This window comes from Pygoscelis adeliae, unplaced genomic scaffold, assembly GCF_000699105.1.
Source record: "Pygoscelis adeliae isolate BGI_AS28 unplaced genomic scaffold, ASM69910v1 Scaffold181, whole genome shotgun sequence".
Taxonomy (NCBI): Eukaryota; Metazoa; Chordata; class Aves; order Sphenisciformes; family Spheniscidae; genus Pygoscelis; species Pygoscelis adeliae.
The window spans coordinates 3,143,938-3,162,486 of NW_008824360.1; the positions used below are offsets into that span (position 1 = coordinate 3,143,938).

The 18,549-nt window shown below is 40.0% G+C and overlaps 1 protein-coding gene across 2 annotated transcripts in view; it reads right to left on the minus strand.

Annotated features, from left to right (window-relative positions):
- Nucleotides 1-366: 366 nt before the first annotated feature.
- TM2D1 (TM2 domain containing 1) overlaps nt 367-18,549 on the minus strand; it is a 24,010-nt gene continuing 5,827 nt past the window's right edge. Inside the window, exons 3-7 of one of the 2 annotated variants that reach the window (XR_663418.1) lie at nt 17,286-17,377; nt 13,711-13,784; nt 12,336-12,454; nt 6,013-6,178; nt 367-894 (exon numbers count right to left, since the gene is read on the minus strand). Coding sequence is in view for 1 of the 2 variants with exons in the window: in XM_009319815.1 (XP_009318090.1) it covers nt 12,344-12,454; nt 13,711-13,784; nt 17,286-17,377 (277 nt within the window). In the remaining variant the exon portion in view is untranslated. Of the gene's footprint in view, nt 895-4,666; nt 6,179-12,335; nt 12,455-13,710; nt 13,785-17,285; nt 17,378-18,549 lie in introns of those variants that run through there. The other variant, XM_009319815.1, reaches the window with a different exon arrangement.

The following is an 18,549-nucleotide window of genomic DNA, read 5'->3' on the forward strand; positions in this document are numbered from 1 at the left end:
TTATTGCTCCTCCTCATCAGGGACATAGTCACAATGTAAATTGTGCCAGAAATACCAATATGATGAAAATTCATGGTGTTTCTTCCTCACCTCACTGTATTCTGGATGGTTTTTATGGGCGTGCAAACTGCAGAAAGAGAGTTCTGTACAAGCTCTCTTAAAAGCAATGGGAGCAATAGTAATGTGATCACACAAGGTTTTAGCTCGTGGACGAGAGTGCTGAGCTAGCCCAAGGCAGTAGAGCCTAAAGTCAAGCCACGCCATGGATCTCAGCTCCCAGGGTCGCCACAGGCAGCGCTTGTTTCAATGACCCTTGGGGTCCAGGGGAGAGGGGTCCAGGGAAGGCTCAGCCACGTTTCAGGTGCTACCGGCTCTGCGGGCGGCAGGAGGAACAGCAGCCCCACGTGTTGCTTCAGACACCGGGATGTAGCGGACCAGTAATGTGCTCTGACACACTGCTGTTCCTGCAGACAGGGTGGGAATCATCATCACGTCATCTGCATCTCCAGGAGCTCCATGAAGGCTCCCTCCTGCTGCCCCCTGTTCCCTGCGTCTCCGGGGGGTTCCCATCAGTGGGGATTGGCATTGGTGCTCTCGGTGCGGCAGTGCTGTGACTGCCCTTTGCTGGGACCTTGCCAACGGGCGCAGATGCGGCTTCCAGCCCAATCTGTGCTGCAGCTGGGGCCGGGAAGGGTTCAAGGAGTGCTGCTTCTTGGCCAGAATCACCAGGGGTCCAGGCATCCTGAATTGTCACCGAGAACACCAGGGTTTGGGGCTTCCTTAGGTGTCATATGTAACTAATGACTCTGCAATAGCATATGGCAGGATGAATGCTGCGGAGGTCCAGAGACAGCCACCAAGGTGGAGAGAAATCAAAATGGCAGCTGGACCTGGCTGGGAGAACAAGAGCAATTTTTCCAGTCACTTCCATTTGTTCCAGTATCACTCAGCCCCACACCCAGTTTGATGAGAGATTGCAATTTCGCTTTAAGCAACACTATATGAAAAAGGACAGATAGCAGATCAGATTGTAAACTGATGTAATTAAACAGGCAACGTTAATTCCCAGCACCTGAGACTCAAGTCCTCCGTGCAGCGTCGATAACACTAATTTCAATAATTTCGGCAAAGCAAACTGTACGAACAATAGGCGGAGGACGGAGGAGGCTCTTCACTCTTCTGGAGGATCAGAAACTCGCAGCAATTATCAGTCAACAGTTCCAGCTGCCTGGTAAACTGTTAAGACTAAAGTAAACACATCACGGCTCTGAGGCTGGAAACAGAAGAGCTGTAATTATTTTGAAGTTTAACTATTGCCCCCATCTCCTGATACAGGGAGCAAAACGACGCAGACCCCGACGCATCCAGCTTCCAACAAAGACATGCGATGCTCCTCATGCAGAAATTCAAGTGTGCTTCTAGAACGCTTAAGATTCAGGTGCTACGTGTATAAAGCATTAACCATTTCCTCACAATAGCAGACAAAAGCCACATTACCTTGGGCAAGCCCCGTTCCTATTAAAAAATCGGCTCCTCTGAGCCTCCCAAGAGGAGCAAGAGGTTCCCTCGTCTTTGCTGCGCGTGTGGGGGAAATCAGCTGTTCTGACAACCAGATCATGTTTGATATCATCCGAGCTGACTCGATAGAGATGTCAAATGGGAGAAGGTAGCAGAAGTCTGCCTCGCAGTTTAATTGGCTTACACTTTTGTATATCCTGTTCTAAAAGCAAGGCCTTCAAAATGCGATTTGGACGAGTTGCGTGGGGCTTTATCCTGGGCGATCTCGCAGCCTTCTCACTGTGACAAAAACAGTGCAGCTCTGAACACGGGCTGTATATATGGTTGGATTTATGGAGTATTCATTATTTTAGTAGGACTTATTGACTTAGGGTCAAATATCGTTTTCCAACATTTTTTTATTTAAGGAAAGAGCCCCTATGTCACAATCTCATGCCTCATCTAATTGGATAAGTGTTTCCTTTGTCCTTGAAACCGAGAAGTAGACCGCGTATCCAGGAGCTACAGAATGAAAAAGCATCTGCCTTTGGTATTTGGCATGCCTCAATTAAAAAACCCGCTGCCTGGGCTATCATTTTTTTTGAATTCTGACCAGAGCACTTCTGCTCAGATTCAAGCAGACAGTTCTGAAGGTCGAGCTGGGGGTATGTAAAAAACCAAATCCTTTGGAACAATATGTAGAACATTAATGTTTTACATACAACAGAAAAGAGGCCCGGATCCAGCAAAGCCAAGTTCAGAGTCATGCTGGAAGCAGGGCTTGCATGCTCACTCCCCTCCGAGCGTTTCTGTAAGCTCCCGCTGGAATGGAGCTCAGGTCCACTCGCAAGACATGACTCCCCTCCCTCCCAGTCTCACAAATCTAGCGCTCAATATGCACAAAACACTTCCATCTTTAAAAAATAATTGAAAAGGTGCACTCTGAAGTTCACTGGATCGATCCCTCTGAATTATTTTATTTAGAAGACACTTCATTGTGTCAAAGATTTAATGGAGAGGTTACGATGCCCAGCCTTCAGAATGTCAATGCATTAAAATGGAGTGTTGCAGGGAATGTTAAAATCCTCAGTAACGTACGCCCAAGCGAAACTGCCCATTTATGAAATATGAAAATTATTATAGAGAGTTTAGATAAGACATAGGCTGCTGGGGAAAAGCAGTATAGGGGCCAGAATCCTTCTCTGTGTGTCTTACAAGTAGTGGGATGAAATTTAGCAGCCTCACTATGGACTCTTTCGCCTTTCCCTTACACCCCTTCGAGCGTTCGCTTCCCAAGCTGTATCTTTTGAAATGCGTGTATTTTTACGTGAGCAGTATTTCCCGGCACACTTGATTAAATACCTTCCCTTGTTATTTATTGCCCATTAAACAACATATCTTCTGCATGTACCTTCGCTGGACAAAAGATCTTTGTTATCAAATGCAGACCTCAGCATGTCTTAGGCCAGAGCCGTTTACTGCAATGATCTCTACGTGGGGCTGCAGCTGAGAAGCATTGAGAAAACTCCAGCAGCACAGATCAGGGTTCTCTGCTTATTAGGCGGCATTTCTGGTAGCTGAGAATTACCCTACTTTACTACATTTTACATTTCTTGGTGCATACGATAAGGTTATAATACAGAAGATGTCCAAAGGTTTTTCTCTCTCTCCTTGGGGAATCTCTCTCTTCGGGCGCTGCAGGAACAATTGCGATCCACCAAAGTACTGCTAGGCTGTAAAGTTTCAAGTGAAACAGGAGGGCGGGAGAAGGAATGACAAGTCCTTTTTACTGAAATTCTCTCCCCAGATGGATTTGGCAGAGCCCAGCTCTGCCGATCTTAAAGCGAGGTTTATCATTTGTGCAGGCTGCTGCCTGAAGGGGGGAAAAGATCTTTGAAGTTCCTGAATGATGGAAGGGTCTCCCCCCTCCTCTCCCTCACACGCATTTTTTAAGGGTGGAGACTGGGAGATGCTCAACTGCCCTGAGTCAGGAAATTACATGACAAATTAAACAATTATGTGTTTCAGTGCTGAGCATCTATTTAGCTATTTAGCGTCAAACGTGCATTTAGCATGAACTCCATGGGCATTTATACTTTTCCCTGTCACCTGTAATTCTACACTGCATTATTTTGCCGCATGTCAAGAGCTCCCCCGGTCCAGTATCTACACCTTGAAGAGATTTCTTTATCGCTTAACTTTATTACAGAAGGCACTGCCTGGACACTGTTGGAGTGACAAGGACTATTTCCTTAATTACTGTACATTGATAATAGCATTTACTCTGGCAGCTCCAGTGCTATTCAATCAAGCAAGATTCAATACAAAAAAGCTGATTTGCCAAAAAAGAGATTAGCATAAGTGCCTACAGTCACATTCTATTTTTGAAGGTAAAGCTACTGTGTCTGTGAGCTTTCTTGTGGGAACTTTATAACGAGAGATTAATCTAGTTTATCTCCTTCAAAAGATATTTGGGAAAATCGCAGACAATCACTGCTTAGGCTCTTTTGCTAATAATTTTCTATAAACATCTAAAATAAAGAACTGCACAGAAAGCGCTAATCAGCAGCAGGAAGGTATATTTTTTATCTTACGTGGACGTAGACATTCGTTGTGAAAAACTATGTTCCCCAGTTTGCTATTGCTGTTCTTTGTCGTTTAATCAAGTGGTGACTGTAGCTGTTGCACTTTAAAATTAAATGCTATTATTTATGGTAGAACTTGTTCTAGTTAAAAATGCAGACCTCAGCACTGTGTATGTTTGTAAGCAGAAGGTTAAGCAGGACATTTTAAATGGTAAAGCAAAGGGCTTAATCAAGGCTGAAGAGCAAAATGCAGTGGGATAACAGACAGAATAAATAGGCATTAATCACCATACAGGCTTAATCCAGGTATTAGGCAGTCTTGGGGCTAATACGAAGACTCACTTACATAAGGATTCATTCTACCAACACTTAAGTAAGTGAACAACTTTATTCTTGGGAGAAATTTCACCAGTGTTAAAGGCCCTTGCAATATCGGGCCTATATTAGGTCTTTGTAAAATGATCGTCACGCAATTATTTTGCCTGAAGGGGATTTCTGAATTAGGAGGCACGTGGGGGTGTGGTTCAAGAAAGGAAAAAATTGAATCGCCAGAGCATAAGGAGCCACTTTTTCATGTTTTTTTTCCCCTTGACACTGTCTATGACTGTGACATCAAAAGCCGAGCTAAGTACTTCTTGCCAAAGATGGACCAGATAAAATCACGAAGCCAGTATCATCTCATGGGAGACAGCTCACTGTCTTAGTGACAAATTTAGTGACTACAAATCCAGGCTTAGAACATAGTCCTTCCCTAGTCATAATTCAGCACTTGCACACTGGATTTGCATTTAACTACTGATGAACTAAAATTTCAATTTCAAGAAGATAATAGCACATCCATAGGTATGAAATTCACTATACAAAAGTTCTTTTATTAGATACTTAGAAAGATTAAAGTGCTTCCATGTTTAACTTAACATCAAAAATTCCAAATCTTTATACAAACAGACGTGTCATAGGTACTGACATACCAGCACACAAACCCCAGCCTCCGGCCCAGGGTGGGTTTTGGCATTCTGGTCAAGCTTGCCTTACCTAGCCCTGAAACAGAACGGGCAGACGCACGGCAAGCATGCCATGACCTAACCTGAGGAAAGGGAAAGGAGATGGAAGTGGGGAATGGGGTAGATGGCCACGGTTTATCTATTCAAGGAACAGCAAGATGAAAAAAAATCCACAAACCTTTAATTGTGAATGTAGGAGAGGGACAGTGATGTAACTGTTCCCAGGGAACACTATTCTTATTTTGTAGAGGGAGGTGAGCCAAGATACTTAAGCTCTAGAGAACCTTTAACACAGGAAGCTATTTATCATAACAAGCTTGGTTGATACTGCTCCCATACTGAACCAATTAGATTAGCCTATTTCGTCATACTTCATAACTTGGGATGATAGGTTTCCAAGCATGGTACAGTGCAGTAATTGAATTTTGATCAAACACACATGGCCCATAACCCAGTATGTGAAACTTTCAGAACAGTTCACAGCTTTTAAATATCCAGTCAACATGTTGCCAAAAGTACAGGATGTACTTGATGCAAGTGGGAGAGGAGGGGGGGGAGCACGAGTCCACGCCGTAACTTGGTACAGCTGTAAAACAAACATTTTTTTGTTCCGATTCTGTTCCTACTTTAGCAAAGGAGCTGGGAGGAAGACAGTGAATGTCAAGTAAGTCATTTTTCCCCCCAACCCCCACACCCTCCAGGCACACATTTCCCTTTTAATATTCTTAGATTACCACAACCTTTTAAATTCACTATACTGTACCTTCATACTGTATTAGACATACCAGCAATTATGTTTGTTAGCATGACACATCCATTGCTTACACTTAGTTAACAAAATAACTTAAAAGTTGCATGCATCATCCTCTTAATAGGGTTATAACCAATGAGACCATGGAATGAAAGCCCTAAAAATTACCCCCCACCTCTGCATTCCCCACGCTTCTGCCTCTGCCAACACAATCCATATGGTGGGCAGTCTTGTCAGGCTCAAGGTGAACACTCAGTCGGTTCTTCCTAGGCAGTGATCTCCTCTTACGTGTTCTTGCCATGTTTTCCCCATGGTAAATCCAAGGAACTTTGAAGAAGACTCTGTGTAAAGGAAACAGAATACATTAATAAATTCATTCCTACAGTTCTACTGACTAGGGGGCAAAGCGCCCACCACAGAACAGGTTCATGACATGGAAAATGCTGTGCCAGACTTTCTTGTGAGCAAGTAATGGCAATCCGTATCAAAGCTGCTCTCGGGCCTACAGCTAAGAGTCTGGCATGCTTAAGCAATGGAGCAGGATATCACCAACCTCTGCATATGGTGCTGCCAACTTCTTTCTCAGCTTTGAATGCTTTGACCTGAAAGGCAGCTGGAGGCAGCTCCGGACATCTCAGCTACCCAAAAGGGAAGCACCAGGGCAGCCAACACCTTCGCTTTCATGGAGGTGGTGCAAATGACATAAAAGATGGGAATTACTGCTACAGCCCTCCAAAGAGTGTAGGATCTGACGGTTCACCCAAGCGCTTCTAGTTGCACTCTGTGGATTGTCTGCCTCCGAGCCGCCTCACGCACCTGTTCTGGAGTACAGCTGTGTAAGAGAAGCAGCAACAGGTTCCAAGGGGAGAAATGGTGCTTTTCAGATGTAACAAAATGTGCATCTCATTAGTCTTGCTGTTGGTTGGGGACAGGTATATTGCCCGATTACAGCCACCACCCTGTCAGAGTCAGTGCAGAGGATGCGCTGGATCCGCCTCCCTCCCCACCCCGCTCCCCACTAAGTTATGATGCTGCAGAGAAAAGAAAAAAAAAAAAAGAAAAAGAATTTGGTGTTCAACTTATCAGACTTGGACCAAGCCTCAGCTTAAACCAAGGTTAAATAGGCATGTTCTAAGCCTCTTAAAGACAGGATTTATATAGTAATTACAGTAATGGAAACTGATCTTTATAATTTTTACACTGCCTAAAATTCTGCTGTGTCATATGCATCTGCAGAGCCTGAGAACTGTGCTTCTCGGAGAGAGTACTGCAGTCTTGAAAGCAGCCATTCAAATGTATAATGGAGAATTATCAGAGCACGAGTACGTTGGAGATTATAAGGAAGCACGAAGACTAAAAATCAGAAATCCCAAGTTTGTATTTGAGACAAGCAGTATTTTTAAAACACTTTCTTTTGTTGGGAGTTTATGGAACTAGATCTTCATCACACACGGTGCAAACAGCATTGAGACTGCCCTTTTTATTCTTATATTTCCTTTCTTTTCCTTTGCTACAGTTGTAGGTCTAGAGAGTGAGCATAGTGCAAAACGCATCTTGGCCAGACAGAATCCTCACATCCACTTCCCAGTTTTCTCTGTCGTGCAAGGAAAAATACCCCAGTGCTAAGTCTTTGCTGTATGATAAAGAACAACTTCAGAAGATTTGGAGATCTGATAGGGGGTTTGGCTCCACCTTCAGGAAGCAGAAGGCAAAGAGACAACACGGTTTTAAGTTTCAGACATACTGTCTACAGAAACTGAAGCCTACAACCCCCCTCTTAGTGACATCTGCTGCTCCCCAATGTGTCTTTGCTTCATACATGTAAAACATTCCCTGATCTGATGCTGTGACATTTCTACATACTTGATTCATCTCTGAAGAGTCCAACTCCTCCTAGAGGTACTTGAGAACTTGTGGCAGGATGTCCAAAGGCAGCCGATACATGAAAAAACAGAGCTGATACACGAACAAAAGTAAACGAAAAGCAGCTTTGAGGTGAAAAAAAAGAAGTTGCGACACATAGGATGTCATAGAGCTGTATCAAATATTATCAGTCATTTACACTGTCAGTGCTAAGGTTTCCATATAGAATGCAATTTTCTTATAATTCTCAGAGATTAGAAAGGTTCTCTGGGTAACACAGATGGATTGAGCGGAAGAAAGTGGGAAGAGTCTTGATCAAATTTCGGTCTAGCAAAACACTTAAGCATATGCCTACAGTTAAGCTATTTTTTCTCCTCAGATCCAGGCAGAAGATGCAAACAGAATAATCTCTTGTATTTCACCTCTTGCAAGACTCTGGTGCAGGTTGAACCCGGAACACAGCATCTGGTTAAAAAGCATGATCTAAATTAATTAAAATGATCCATTTCTTAAAGAAGCCATATAGTGACCATTTATAATAATGAAAATGGCAAAGTAGTTAGGGATGAGACGACACTGAGTTTGAAAGACTGTATGATGTATTAGTGAAATAATAGGCAATCACACAATTAGTGACAGTCCTATGAGGCAATGGAAATGTATGGATGCTTGCAAAATTCTGCCTTTGGCATTTCCCCAACTGGGTGCTTAAGCACCCAACCTTATTGTATTCAACATCATTTTCTGGAGGAAACAGGTTTGAAAACTGCAGAGCAAGCAACAGGAATGGCTCTTGGTGCAGAAATGGACTAAACACCTAATGAATCTAAAAATAAAAAAACCCAAAAACACTGAGAAGAGATGCGAGAAGACTGAATAGACATAGCTGTGTAAGCAAATATAACTGAATATACTCTTGAGGAACAAAGGAAACAATTCTTGATGGGGTGACAACAGATGTTCTCCAAAAAAATTCTAATGGAGCATTTCAAACACAAAGACCTTCCTGTGGGGCTGAGAAGTTTCACTGGCAGACATACAGTAATACATCTTTGGAAACATAATAAAACCTAACATTTAAGGTGTTATCAGGTCCTAAAAGCAGAAGTGATATCTTCATGTAATAAGTGGTGGGTGGTGGTGGAGAGGGAAACAGTTAGGATAACAAAACACTGTCACAGGAAGTTGCCACAGCATAGTTGTGATTTAAATCGCAGGAGGAATAACTAGTCAGAGAGTTTGTTTTAAAATATCTCTAAATCAGCTTTTTTGGAAAACGAGCTCTAAACACAAGTGAAAGATACACAGGTTGGCCTAACTGAACAAATACAATCCAGAGTAATTTATTAGTACAGTAAGCACACCTAAGTACAACCACTTTTGCACTGTGTGAGTGAATGCAGAGTGCCCAAAGCTGAATGTTTCTACCAGCTACTGCTCTTTCAGGTCATGGTTAAGCACATTGCAGAAAATCCTAAAATGGACATTAAAAAAAAAAGGAAAAAAAAGGACAAGTTTATGTAGTCATTTTTGCAATGACTGAACTGCACTGGTACTTAGGGAAGATTTGGATTTAACTCCTGGCATGGATCTGCAGCATCTTCAGTGAATAGCTTTATACAGGTTTTTAAAGGCTAGGTACTTCAAATTCTCTTTTTAAACTCTGGCCTTTACTTTTCATGTGCTTTATTTTTACAGATACAGAATAATACTTCTCCATCTTGTTGGAATGTTGAAAGGACTCCTGAATATCTGCAAAGCCAGCAGATATCATTTTATCTGGGAACGAGGCAGGAGGATGACATAGTACATTGACTAATTATTTTCATTGCTTTGCAACTGTTTTTGGGAAAACAATCCAGAGAGAAGATTATTCCAGTGCAGTCAGAGCAATCAGAACTACAGAAACACTAGGATGGACAACTTGATTGACAGGAAAAAGCTAAAGCAGGCAATAACACAGAAAATCATCATAGGACAGACATTTTGATAAATATTACTGTAGCCAATTTATTATTAACACAGTGGGACAGCTTTACATCTTGCATCACACTTTTCACAGCCCTTATGGTAAACATGCCATATCTGACAATTACAAGATGAAAACAAAGACCTCACTAACTCTCTACTGGCCCTGCAGTATTAGCTGCTTACTCAGTTAACCCTCTCTAAACTTCAGCTAGGCAACTAAACAAGCATATAGAAACGCAGATATGTGTATTCAGATATAGAACATACTTCCAACAGTATCCAATACAAGTTCCAACGGTTACACAATTCCAACAGCATCCAATACAAGTTCCAAAGGTTACGCCATCTGTGGCACTAATTTCTAAAAGGCTTCACAGACAAAGGAGAGGGTTGCGAAAGAAGTGGAAAGTTGTTAGTACAAGATAGAGGATCAAGTGGAATACCATCTAAAGGGAAGAGAAATACAATTTTGCTAACGCTTGGAATATCGCTCTGTCTGGTCACCCGTGGCTTCGTTCTGACTGCTATGACGAAGCAGTGCAGTCCTGACAAGAGCATACACTGGTATCGCAAACCAGAGAGCATCGGGATGAAAGAATCCCATAGCAGTTTTTATTTCCTGGATTGGTTGACACACATCTTCTGTTTCTACAGAAACACTGTAACTTGGAATAACAAATCTTTCTCTCTGCTGGCTACTTGGTTTCTGGGATTAACAAACTATCTGATGGGCCTCATAGCTAATCATATTTTCATCTGATTCACACAAAATAGCTCCCAAATTCTTTTACGGATAATGAAGCACAAGATGGACTGCTGAAATCATCAAGTCAAGCCCTCTGCTACTTGTACTCATGGATATACATTTTGGAATGAAATCTTGTGTGATGAGTTGCCCAAGGCTATTTTTTTTATTATAATGTCCATGGTATCTTCCTATTTTCACAGCTACATTACCAGCTTCAGCATTAAAAAAAAAAAAAGCAGACAAGTCACAGGATGATCTTAGCCATGAGATTTTATTTGATTCAAACATTTACTTTCCGTCCGCTTCCTGTCTGTTTTTGAAAGTATTTCAGGAAACAAAACTGACATGCACAAAGAGCATTCAGTGAAAGAGAGACAAAAGGGATATGCAACAAATATCAGGCAAGTGAGTGAAGCTGAAAGTGTTTTGTCTCTTTGAACCCACAAGTAAAACGCATGTTAGCAAGTATTCCAAAACTACATCTTTCTTGCGTGAAGGAAGGAATTAATGTTAAGCACAAAGTATTCCTTGTGGTTTGTTCTCGTTATGTGATATGTCAGGTTACGCTGATGTGGAAAAAAACACGATTTCTTTACAAAGCTTTCTGTGCACCAGTCTTAATGTAGGTTTAAAAGAGACTAAACACCATGAATTGCACTTTTAAAAATCAATTTAGGAATCTCATTTTTTGTAATGCCCTTAAAAATACCGTTTGTGGACACATTAATAATATTTTGAAAGTTTCATCTGAAAAACAAAAGAATAGCCCAAATTTTTGAAAAACATCTACACTACAGTTTATATCACGTGGATTTCTCACTCAGTTACTGCCGGTTTTCATTAGAAGGTGAAGGGAATGTTTAAAATTGGTCAAATAACATGAAGATTCTGTTGACATGTCTTCTGTCTCTGTGTGTATATACTTTTCTTTAAAGGAACATCTAGGTAAATCTTGGTTGTCCTAAAGACTTTGGTCACACAACTTAGAAGGACACAGAATTTATTTCACTGAAGCACAACTGATCTAAACTAAGAACCTTTTAAGGGTTTTATTAGTACAAAGAATTCACTTTTTTGACATTCTGTAGCTGTAAAACACATGCACCAATTTCTTTTCAGAAAAAGAAGGTATGTATTTCACTATGGATGGTTGCAAGGGAGGAAAAAAAAGAAAAATCAAAATAAGCAGAATGATTATTTCCTGTTCTAACCTTAGGGCACCCCAACATCCACCCTTCTTTTTTGTGATGTGTCATCTACGGTTCTATTTTTTATGCATCCATATTTCTACTGTTGATCAGCACTGACCAAATTTTGCAACTTGACCAAAATTTGTCTTTAAGCTTTACAGAAACAATTATTTCTGTTAATAGAATTTCACAGAATACACCAGCACAAGATTTAGGGCCATCTGGATTTTAACTAACAGGATAGAAAGAAAGGCAGTTTCTGTGGTTTGGGATATTTAAGTTCATTTACAAACTGCCACACATAGTTATGAAAACAGACCCCACTTGTAATCCTGGCCCATCCATGCTAAAACTCTCATCAATTTCAATGGACTAAAGATCAGCATAGTTGTTCTGAACAACTCTTTCTCCACCTCTCTATAACACTCTAAATTATACTTACAGACACAGAACAACATCAGTGCAAACTGCAAGTCTGCACATTTCACAAATGGTACAACTTAGCAACAAACTGTGTGCTCACAGAAATATAGCAGTCACAAAGAAACTTGGCGCCTTTGAGGTAAACTCATTCACTTGAGGAATTTTCATATTTTATCATCTTTGTTCAATGTACATTTAATATTCAGTTCTGATGAAGTGTAATTAATAAGTCATCAGCAATTTCAGTGGACGACTGGATCAATCTGTAAAAATAAAATGCAGCTATGCATTTGTGACACTTACTGCCAGGGTTAAGGATAGGTCTGCATTTTCCTGAATGTTGCATTGGTAATAGTGAGCCGTGTAAGCCTTGCTCCATAGTAATCTATAATGTAACTAGAGCCATCGGAAGGTCCAACGATCTACAAGAGAAAAAGAACCAAGACTTTTCAATACGAAAAGTGAAATATACACTTTGTGCTAATGTCTCAATTACTGCTAATTTTCCCATCATAAAATTAGTCATGCTTAATTAGTCAAACAGAAACTAGATTTATTTTGAAGTTATGCTGTAGTTTAACTACTTTAGCGAGTGCTGTCTCAGAAGGAACATTTCCCTAGGGCTTCTAATCAACCAAATTACACAGCCAGGTACTGGTACTAGGTTAAGCCGATGAGGATTTGAGTCACAAAATCAGGCTAACAAATGAGCGGGCTCCAAACCACTTTTCTTGAACAAAGGAGGGTAGGCAGGAGAGAATTAGGTTGATGACAACTATCTTTGAAATACTGCACAGGTAAGGAATGGAGAGAAGGAGAGAAGATCATGGCTTTTTTATTCTGGAAATGCTAAATTGATGTGGGGTCACCAGGGAGATGAATAAGGAGAGATGAAAGATACTCTCAACTGTATCTGTAAGTGATCCAAGGCAAGATCACTGCAATAGCATACAAAGGAATTTGAGAATGCATATACTTTAGAAGACGTATATACAAAGATGTATACTTTTAAGATATTTTTCTATAAGCCCATATAAACAATTTCTACATCCGCAATGCATTTTAAGTTCATCATAGGCAATTTGTAATTCATGCTAAATGGATGCACTGTAGAGTAAGACAATTTGGCAATTTCATGATGTCACAAGATGTCACCCCGGCTGGGGATTTAACCATCATGAATCCTACAGTCACAGCTCTCAGGTGATATGGGACTTGCATTTGGAGGAGAGGCAGAAGAAAAAAAGTGGTAATGTCTTCTCTCCTGCACACTGCACAGACACCCCAGATGATGGGCTCCATCAGTATAAAGCACATGCAAATGCAGAACTTCAGGATTCTGGGGACAGCAGGATATCTCATGTAAAGTCCAACACTCTGTCAGCTCTCATAAAGAGCTCATAGGTTCTGACAAAGTGAATTTATGGTGTTATAGCTTCCAAGCTATTCATTATGAGTATTTATAGATAGCTAATCTAACTTTTAATTCAAACAACAAATACATTGCTATTTTGTAACCATATTCTACAACATCAGTCTACAAACAGAGCTAAAATAAATGTCTTTATTTTTTAATACACAAAGTTTCATAATGCTAAAATGCTAACAAAGAATTAGCAATCAAATCAAAGCTTTAACAAACACAGATTTGTATCTTGTTTTGAAAGCTCTGACTTACCTGCATTGAAATAAGTATGAAATCAATTAGGCTACCAATTCCACAAAATCCTACAGTGCAGAACTTTAACAAACCTACAAAAGGAAAATAAAATTTAGCTGTAGCTTTAAGCCAGTCACTATGAAGTTCCACAGGTTTCTGGTGGCAATCACATCCCAACTCTCCCCCCATCCCGCAAATATATATATACCCCCCCACCCCACCCCTAGAAACAGACCTAAAGTTAAAGATCTTTAATTATCAGGGAAAAAACCAAACCGCATATTCATATTTCTACATCCTCAATACACTTTAAAGATTTTAAACATCAACAATTTATTTTTTTTAACAGATAAATATTCTTAAACAAGGAAAGGCAAAAGTTGATAACCAAGTTACCGGAAATTTTCCTTTCTTTGACCGAGGCACAGAGAGAAAAAATCGCAACTTAAGCTGCAAAATTTACTTATCAATAGAAAGAGGCTTTCTACCATCTGATGAGTTGCAGCACATACTGATCTGATTTTCAGAACATGCTACTTTGGAGAACAATCCTTTGTATCATTTTTGTATTTTTGCTGAAATAGGAATTTATTTTGACTATATATATACATATATATAAACACTTCTTTTTAACCAGTATTCAAAATGGTTATTTTTTGTATGAATAAATGAAAAATTAATAGAAAATATATGGGAATAGCAACTAACAGATAAATGTTTCATTGGAAGTTGCCATGCAAGGCAGACTTCATTTGGAAAATGCCTTCAGAAGAAGGAGGCTGTCTTAAATTTTTAAAATTTTTTTAATATCAGTAGTTTCTTGTACAATGAATATAATACAATGATTATTACATATACTGTAAGTAATACTTCAGCTGAGCTAGGCAAACATCTAGGTTATTTTGAGAATGAGATACTCATTGTGAACACATTTGTCTCTTTACCCAGGCATAGACACTATGAAGAGGAATGCACATCTGTTGCATTTAAGTCAGTTGTAGGCTACGCTGTACAGGGAAAACACAGTTCCCTGCTAAAAAGCATATCCTTACTGCACTTACAGGGGCCAGCACACTTCTGAGGCAAGAGAGAAAGCACGTTGATAACATCAGCCAGTGTGGCATCCCAGAGCACCTCTTCCCCACAGCCACAAGTTGTGCTGTGCTGCATAATACCTGCCAGTAAAACCATGCAGCTCTTTTCCAAAGAACGAGCCTGCTCTCGATCAAACACCTGAAGGTCTCCTGACCTCCACCTCCTCCTTTGCACTCCCCCTCTCTCAGAAGCAGCAATCTGTCCTGCATACCACCTCCTCTCCCCCATGCCCTGTTTATGAGGCTGCATATGGAGGAGAGGGGGGGAGTAACTGCATGCACACTGTAGGAAGAGCATCCCACTGTCTGGATATAGCTCCCATAGCTGACAAGATGAAACTAGCCTGATTTATAAACTCCAGGGAGGCAGTTTATAATCTCTCCATGGAACAACACAGTAGTCAGAGAGAACAGGGAAAAATGACCACAAAGATGAAAGAGTAGTAGCAGGACGGACTTTCAGCTGATTAGAAGAAAAGCCTATGTGCATATTACAACTAAAATGGTGCCACTTAAACGTGCAAAAAACTAAGTATATCATTGTTTAAAACAACTTGTTCCCAGTGGCTGATGTGCGAGACTTGCAGCAGCCAGACATAGTTAGCCTGGATATCAGTACTGGCAGTAACGTAACAAAACATAAGGGAAACAGCCAGCTAAAGAAATGCTAGCCTTAGGAAACAACAGATAAGACAATTAAATAATGTCAAACTCTGGTGAACATTTTAGTTAGTTATTACCTGCATCAAGTGCAGTCACCATTTAAGATATTTATTTGCGATGCTCCTTATACCACCTCCTCTCAAGCTCTGGTCCTGAACCTCACTGCCAGTTGGCATTTTAGGAACACATCAGTTCTCTTACCATTGCTAGTTCCAGCAGCCACTCCAGTTTACTTGGGGAACTAGCTGCTCCATTATGTTACTGGATGTGGAAGAACTGTTTCTGAACCTGGTGTATGTTTCTGGAGAGCAGGGTAAAGTGGATTTTTTTTCTTCCTCCTCACTTCTCTCCCCATGAGCAAATCACACTGAGAAAATAAACTGCTCTAAAGCACAGAGGGAAAAAATAGTGCTCTTGCACAGTAATAACTTATGGTTTAGTTCACAGTGTGTAGGAGAGGAAGAGGTTGCCTTCCCGATTTCTTCATATTCAATAGCTTGTTTGTATTTGTGCTCTCTTTAAGCAAAAGGAAAAAAAAAAAAGAAAGAGCATTTACAGTCTTCAGTACACTTGCACAAAATATTTCAATGCTATTACCTTTCTTTACCATTTTTTGCCAAGGCATGGATACCCTAAAAAATCCCCAATCAACCACTGTCAAGGAATCCAGTTTATCGATTTTTATTCTTTTTTTCTTTTCTACTCTTACCTATTTGCTTTTGTCTTCTTTACCTTTCAAAAGCTTGAAAACTTGACTTTGGAAGAGCTTAATTTTAAGTCTTTTAACTTTGGTTACTGGCTACAGTATATTCCAGGAGAGTTAACAAGTATGACCCATAAAGAACCTCTATAAAAGAATGGAGAATTTATAAATCTATATTACTACAATATATTACAAAATAATTACTGCAAATTATTATTCCAAATCCAATGGTATAACAAAAAGGTGCACCTTATTGACCGCTTCCAAAAATGTATCTTTTTGTGAAGCAGATAGACAAAGTAAGTGCTAATTATAGAATCTCACAGAGAAAAGACACAGATGTTAACACAAGATTATCGAGAAGGGCAGATAATGTTATTAAAAAACCAAGGGTTTGCATTTAATGGGCAGAAACTCAAAATTCCTAGCTGAAGTGACAGTAACATGTATAGCTTTTTCCAATTCATTGCTCCATGCTAGCTAGACTTAAATTTACGCCATTTGTCCAGCTCAGAAACAAAGCCAGTGAAAGCAGTTCTAACATACTATGGTATTTCCATTATTTAAAAGCAGTGGCATCATCACCCTGAGAATCAGGTCCTAAAAACACTAACCAGAGGTAGGTCTTATTAAAGGTCCCAGCTTCTGCAGAACTGTTATTAATACTATGAGCTATCTTGAAAGTATGCATTTGCCAGAATAAATTCCGTATCCCAAAACGCTAGGTTTACTGTAAAGTTTGCCCACTATTTTCCTGGTAAAATCAACCATCATTTAAGTAGCTGGCACATGAGTCAAAACCACTTCTGTTTCAGTGCCTCACAAAGAATGCTGTGGTAAACATCAATGCAAAGCAAACATAAAGCAAAACTATGAATAGCAACAATCATGTTTGCTTATTAGGATTTTATCTGTTGGACAACTATATATCCATTTGTCACCACTCACTCCAACAGAATAGCAGGCTGAGGATAATGCAGGATTTTATCTTACTTGAAAATAAAGTAAGGATTCTTGCTGTAAATATTAAAACTATGACTGTCAGCCTTCATTACTCAAAATTTAAGTATACAAATACAACTCAGCCATAACAATAAGCTTTACCTCAAATAAAAAATAAGAAATAAACTTACCTAATGCAGGATAGCCTAGATAAAATCTATCTGCTCCCAACCATCCAAGAAACAAGGACAGAGCCACTGCCACTTTGTAGGAGTATCCATTTCTGCCAAAAGAAACAAGTAATGTAGACAATGACTGCAAGACATATTCACTCATACTTTTGAGAATTGAAGTAGTGACTCATTTGCCTGCTGCTTCAGTTAAAAAAAGACTTGTTATTTATCTTCAATTAACGGACACAGAATTGTTAACGTTAAGCTTTCAAACTGGGTAGGCATCCTCCATAAAGCAACCTCAGCTGTTGCAACTCAAGTATACTCTTGCGGAATACAGATTCTTCTGAAACTAAATCATGATTTCTTGTCAAGAGAGACACAATTCAGTTGCTGATACATTCCCAGTTTTACAGAGCACTTCCTAACAGCTCAGCCCTACTGAGGCAACCCTAGAAAGCTAAGAGGTGTATGCATACTGTCTGTAAGCATTAGTCTCACACGCAGCCAAATCAAGAGGAATAGGATAGACAGGTGAGATGTCACCAGAGACAGTAATTGCAATGAGATCTGAAGGAGAAATGAACCATGGCCACTGGTTGAAGAAGCTGCAGGAAGGATTCAACAAAAAGGGTAAGTCATGTATCCATTTACTACACTCTGAAGGCACAAACTCACAAATGAAAAGAACTGTTGACAGTACAAAGATGTACAGTGGTAGAGAGGTACCCTAAAGTTAAGCATCCCATAGTCAGTCATACAAAATACACAGATACAACAGACTTTTTGAGATTTATACTAATTGGCACCATTCTTGCCAACAGCTGGAGTGATGGGGCCACCTAACCACCTGTAACTTTCAGTCATTGCTCATGTGAACTTTACACTAATAAGCAAGCTAGAAACATATAGCTATCAATACTAGAACTTGCTGCATCCTTTGCTGTGTTGGCGAACAGCTAGCTTCTGAAAAGAAAAGCAAACCCAAATGTAATTAGAACTTAAAAAATATTCAATAATTCACGTTTCGATACGTGCACTACGATGTGCCAGCAATTACTTAATAAGTCCAAATTAAACTCTTGGTTGACAGTTGAATAAAACAGAGTTTCACAAAGACAGTAGCTAAGGTCCAAGCACCTTTATTAAGCACTTTCAATGCCAAATAAGGATCTACCTTTTTGATTATTATCTAAATTTACTGACTTTAAAACTTAATGGCAACATTAAGTGATTAAATCATGACTCTTACCTCAGTATTTGTTACTTAGCACTTAGTAGC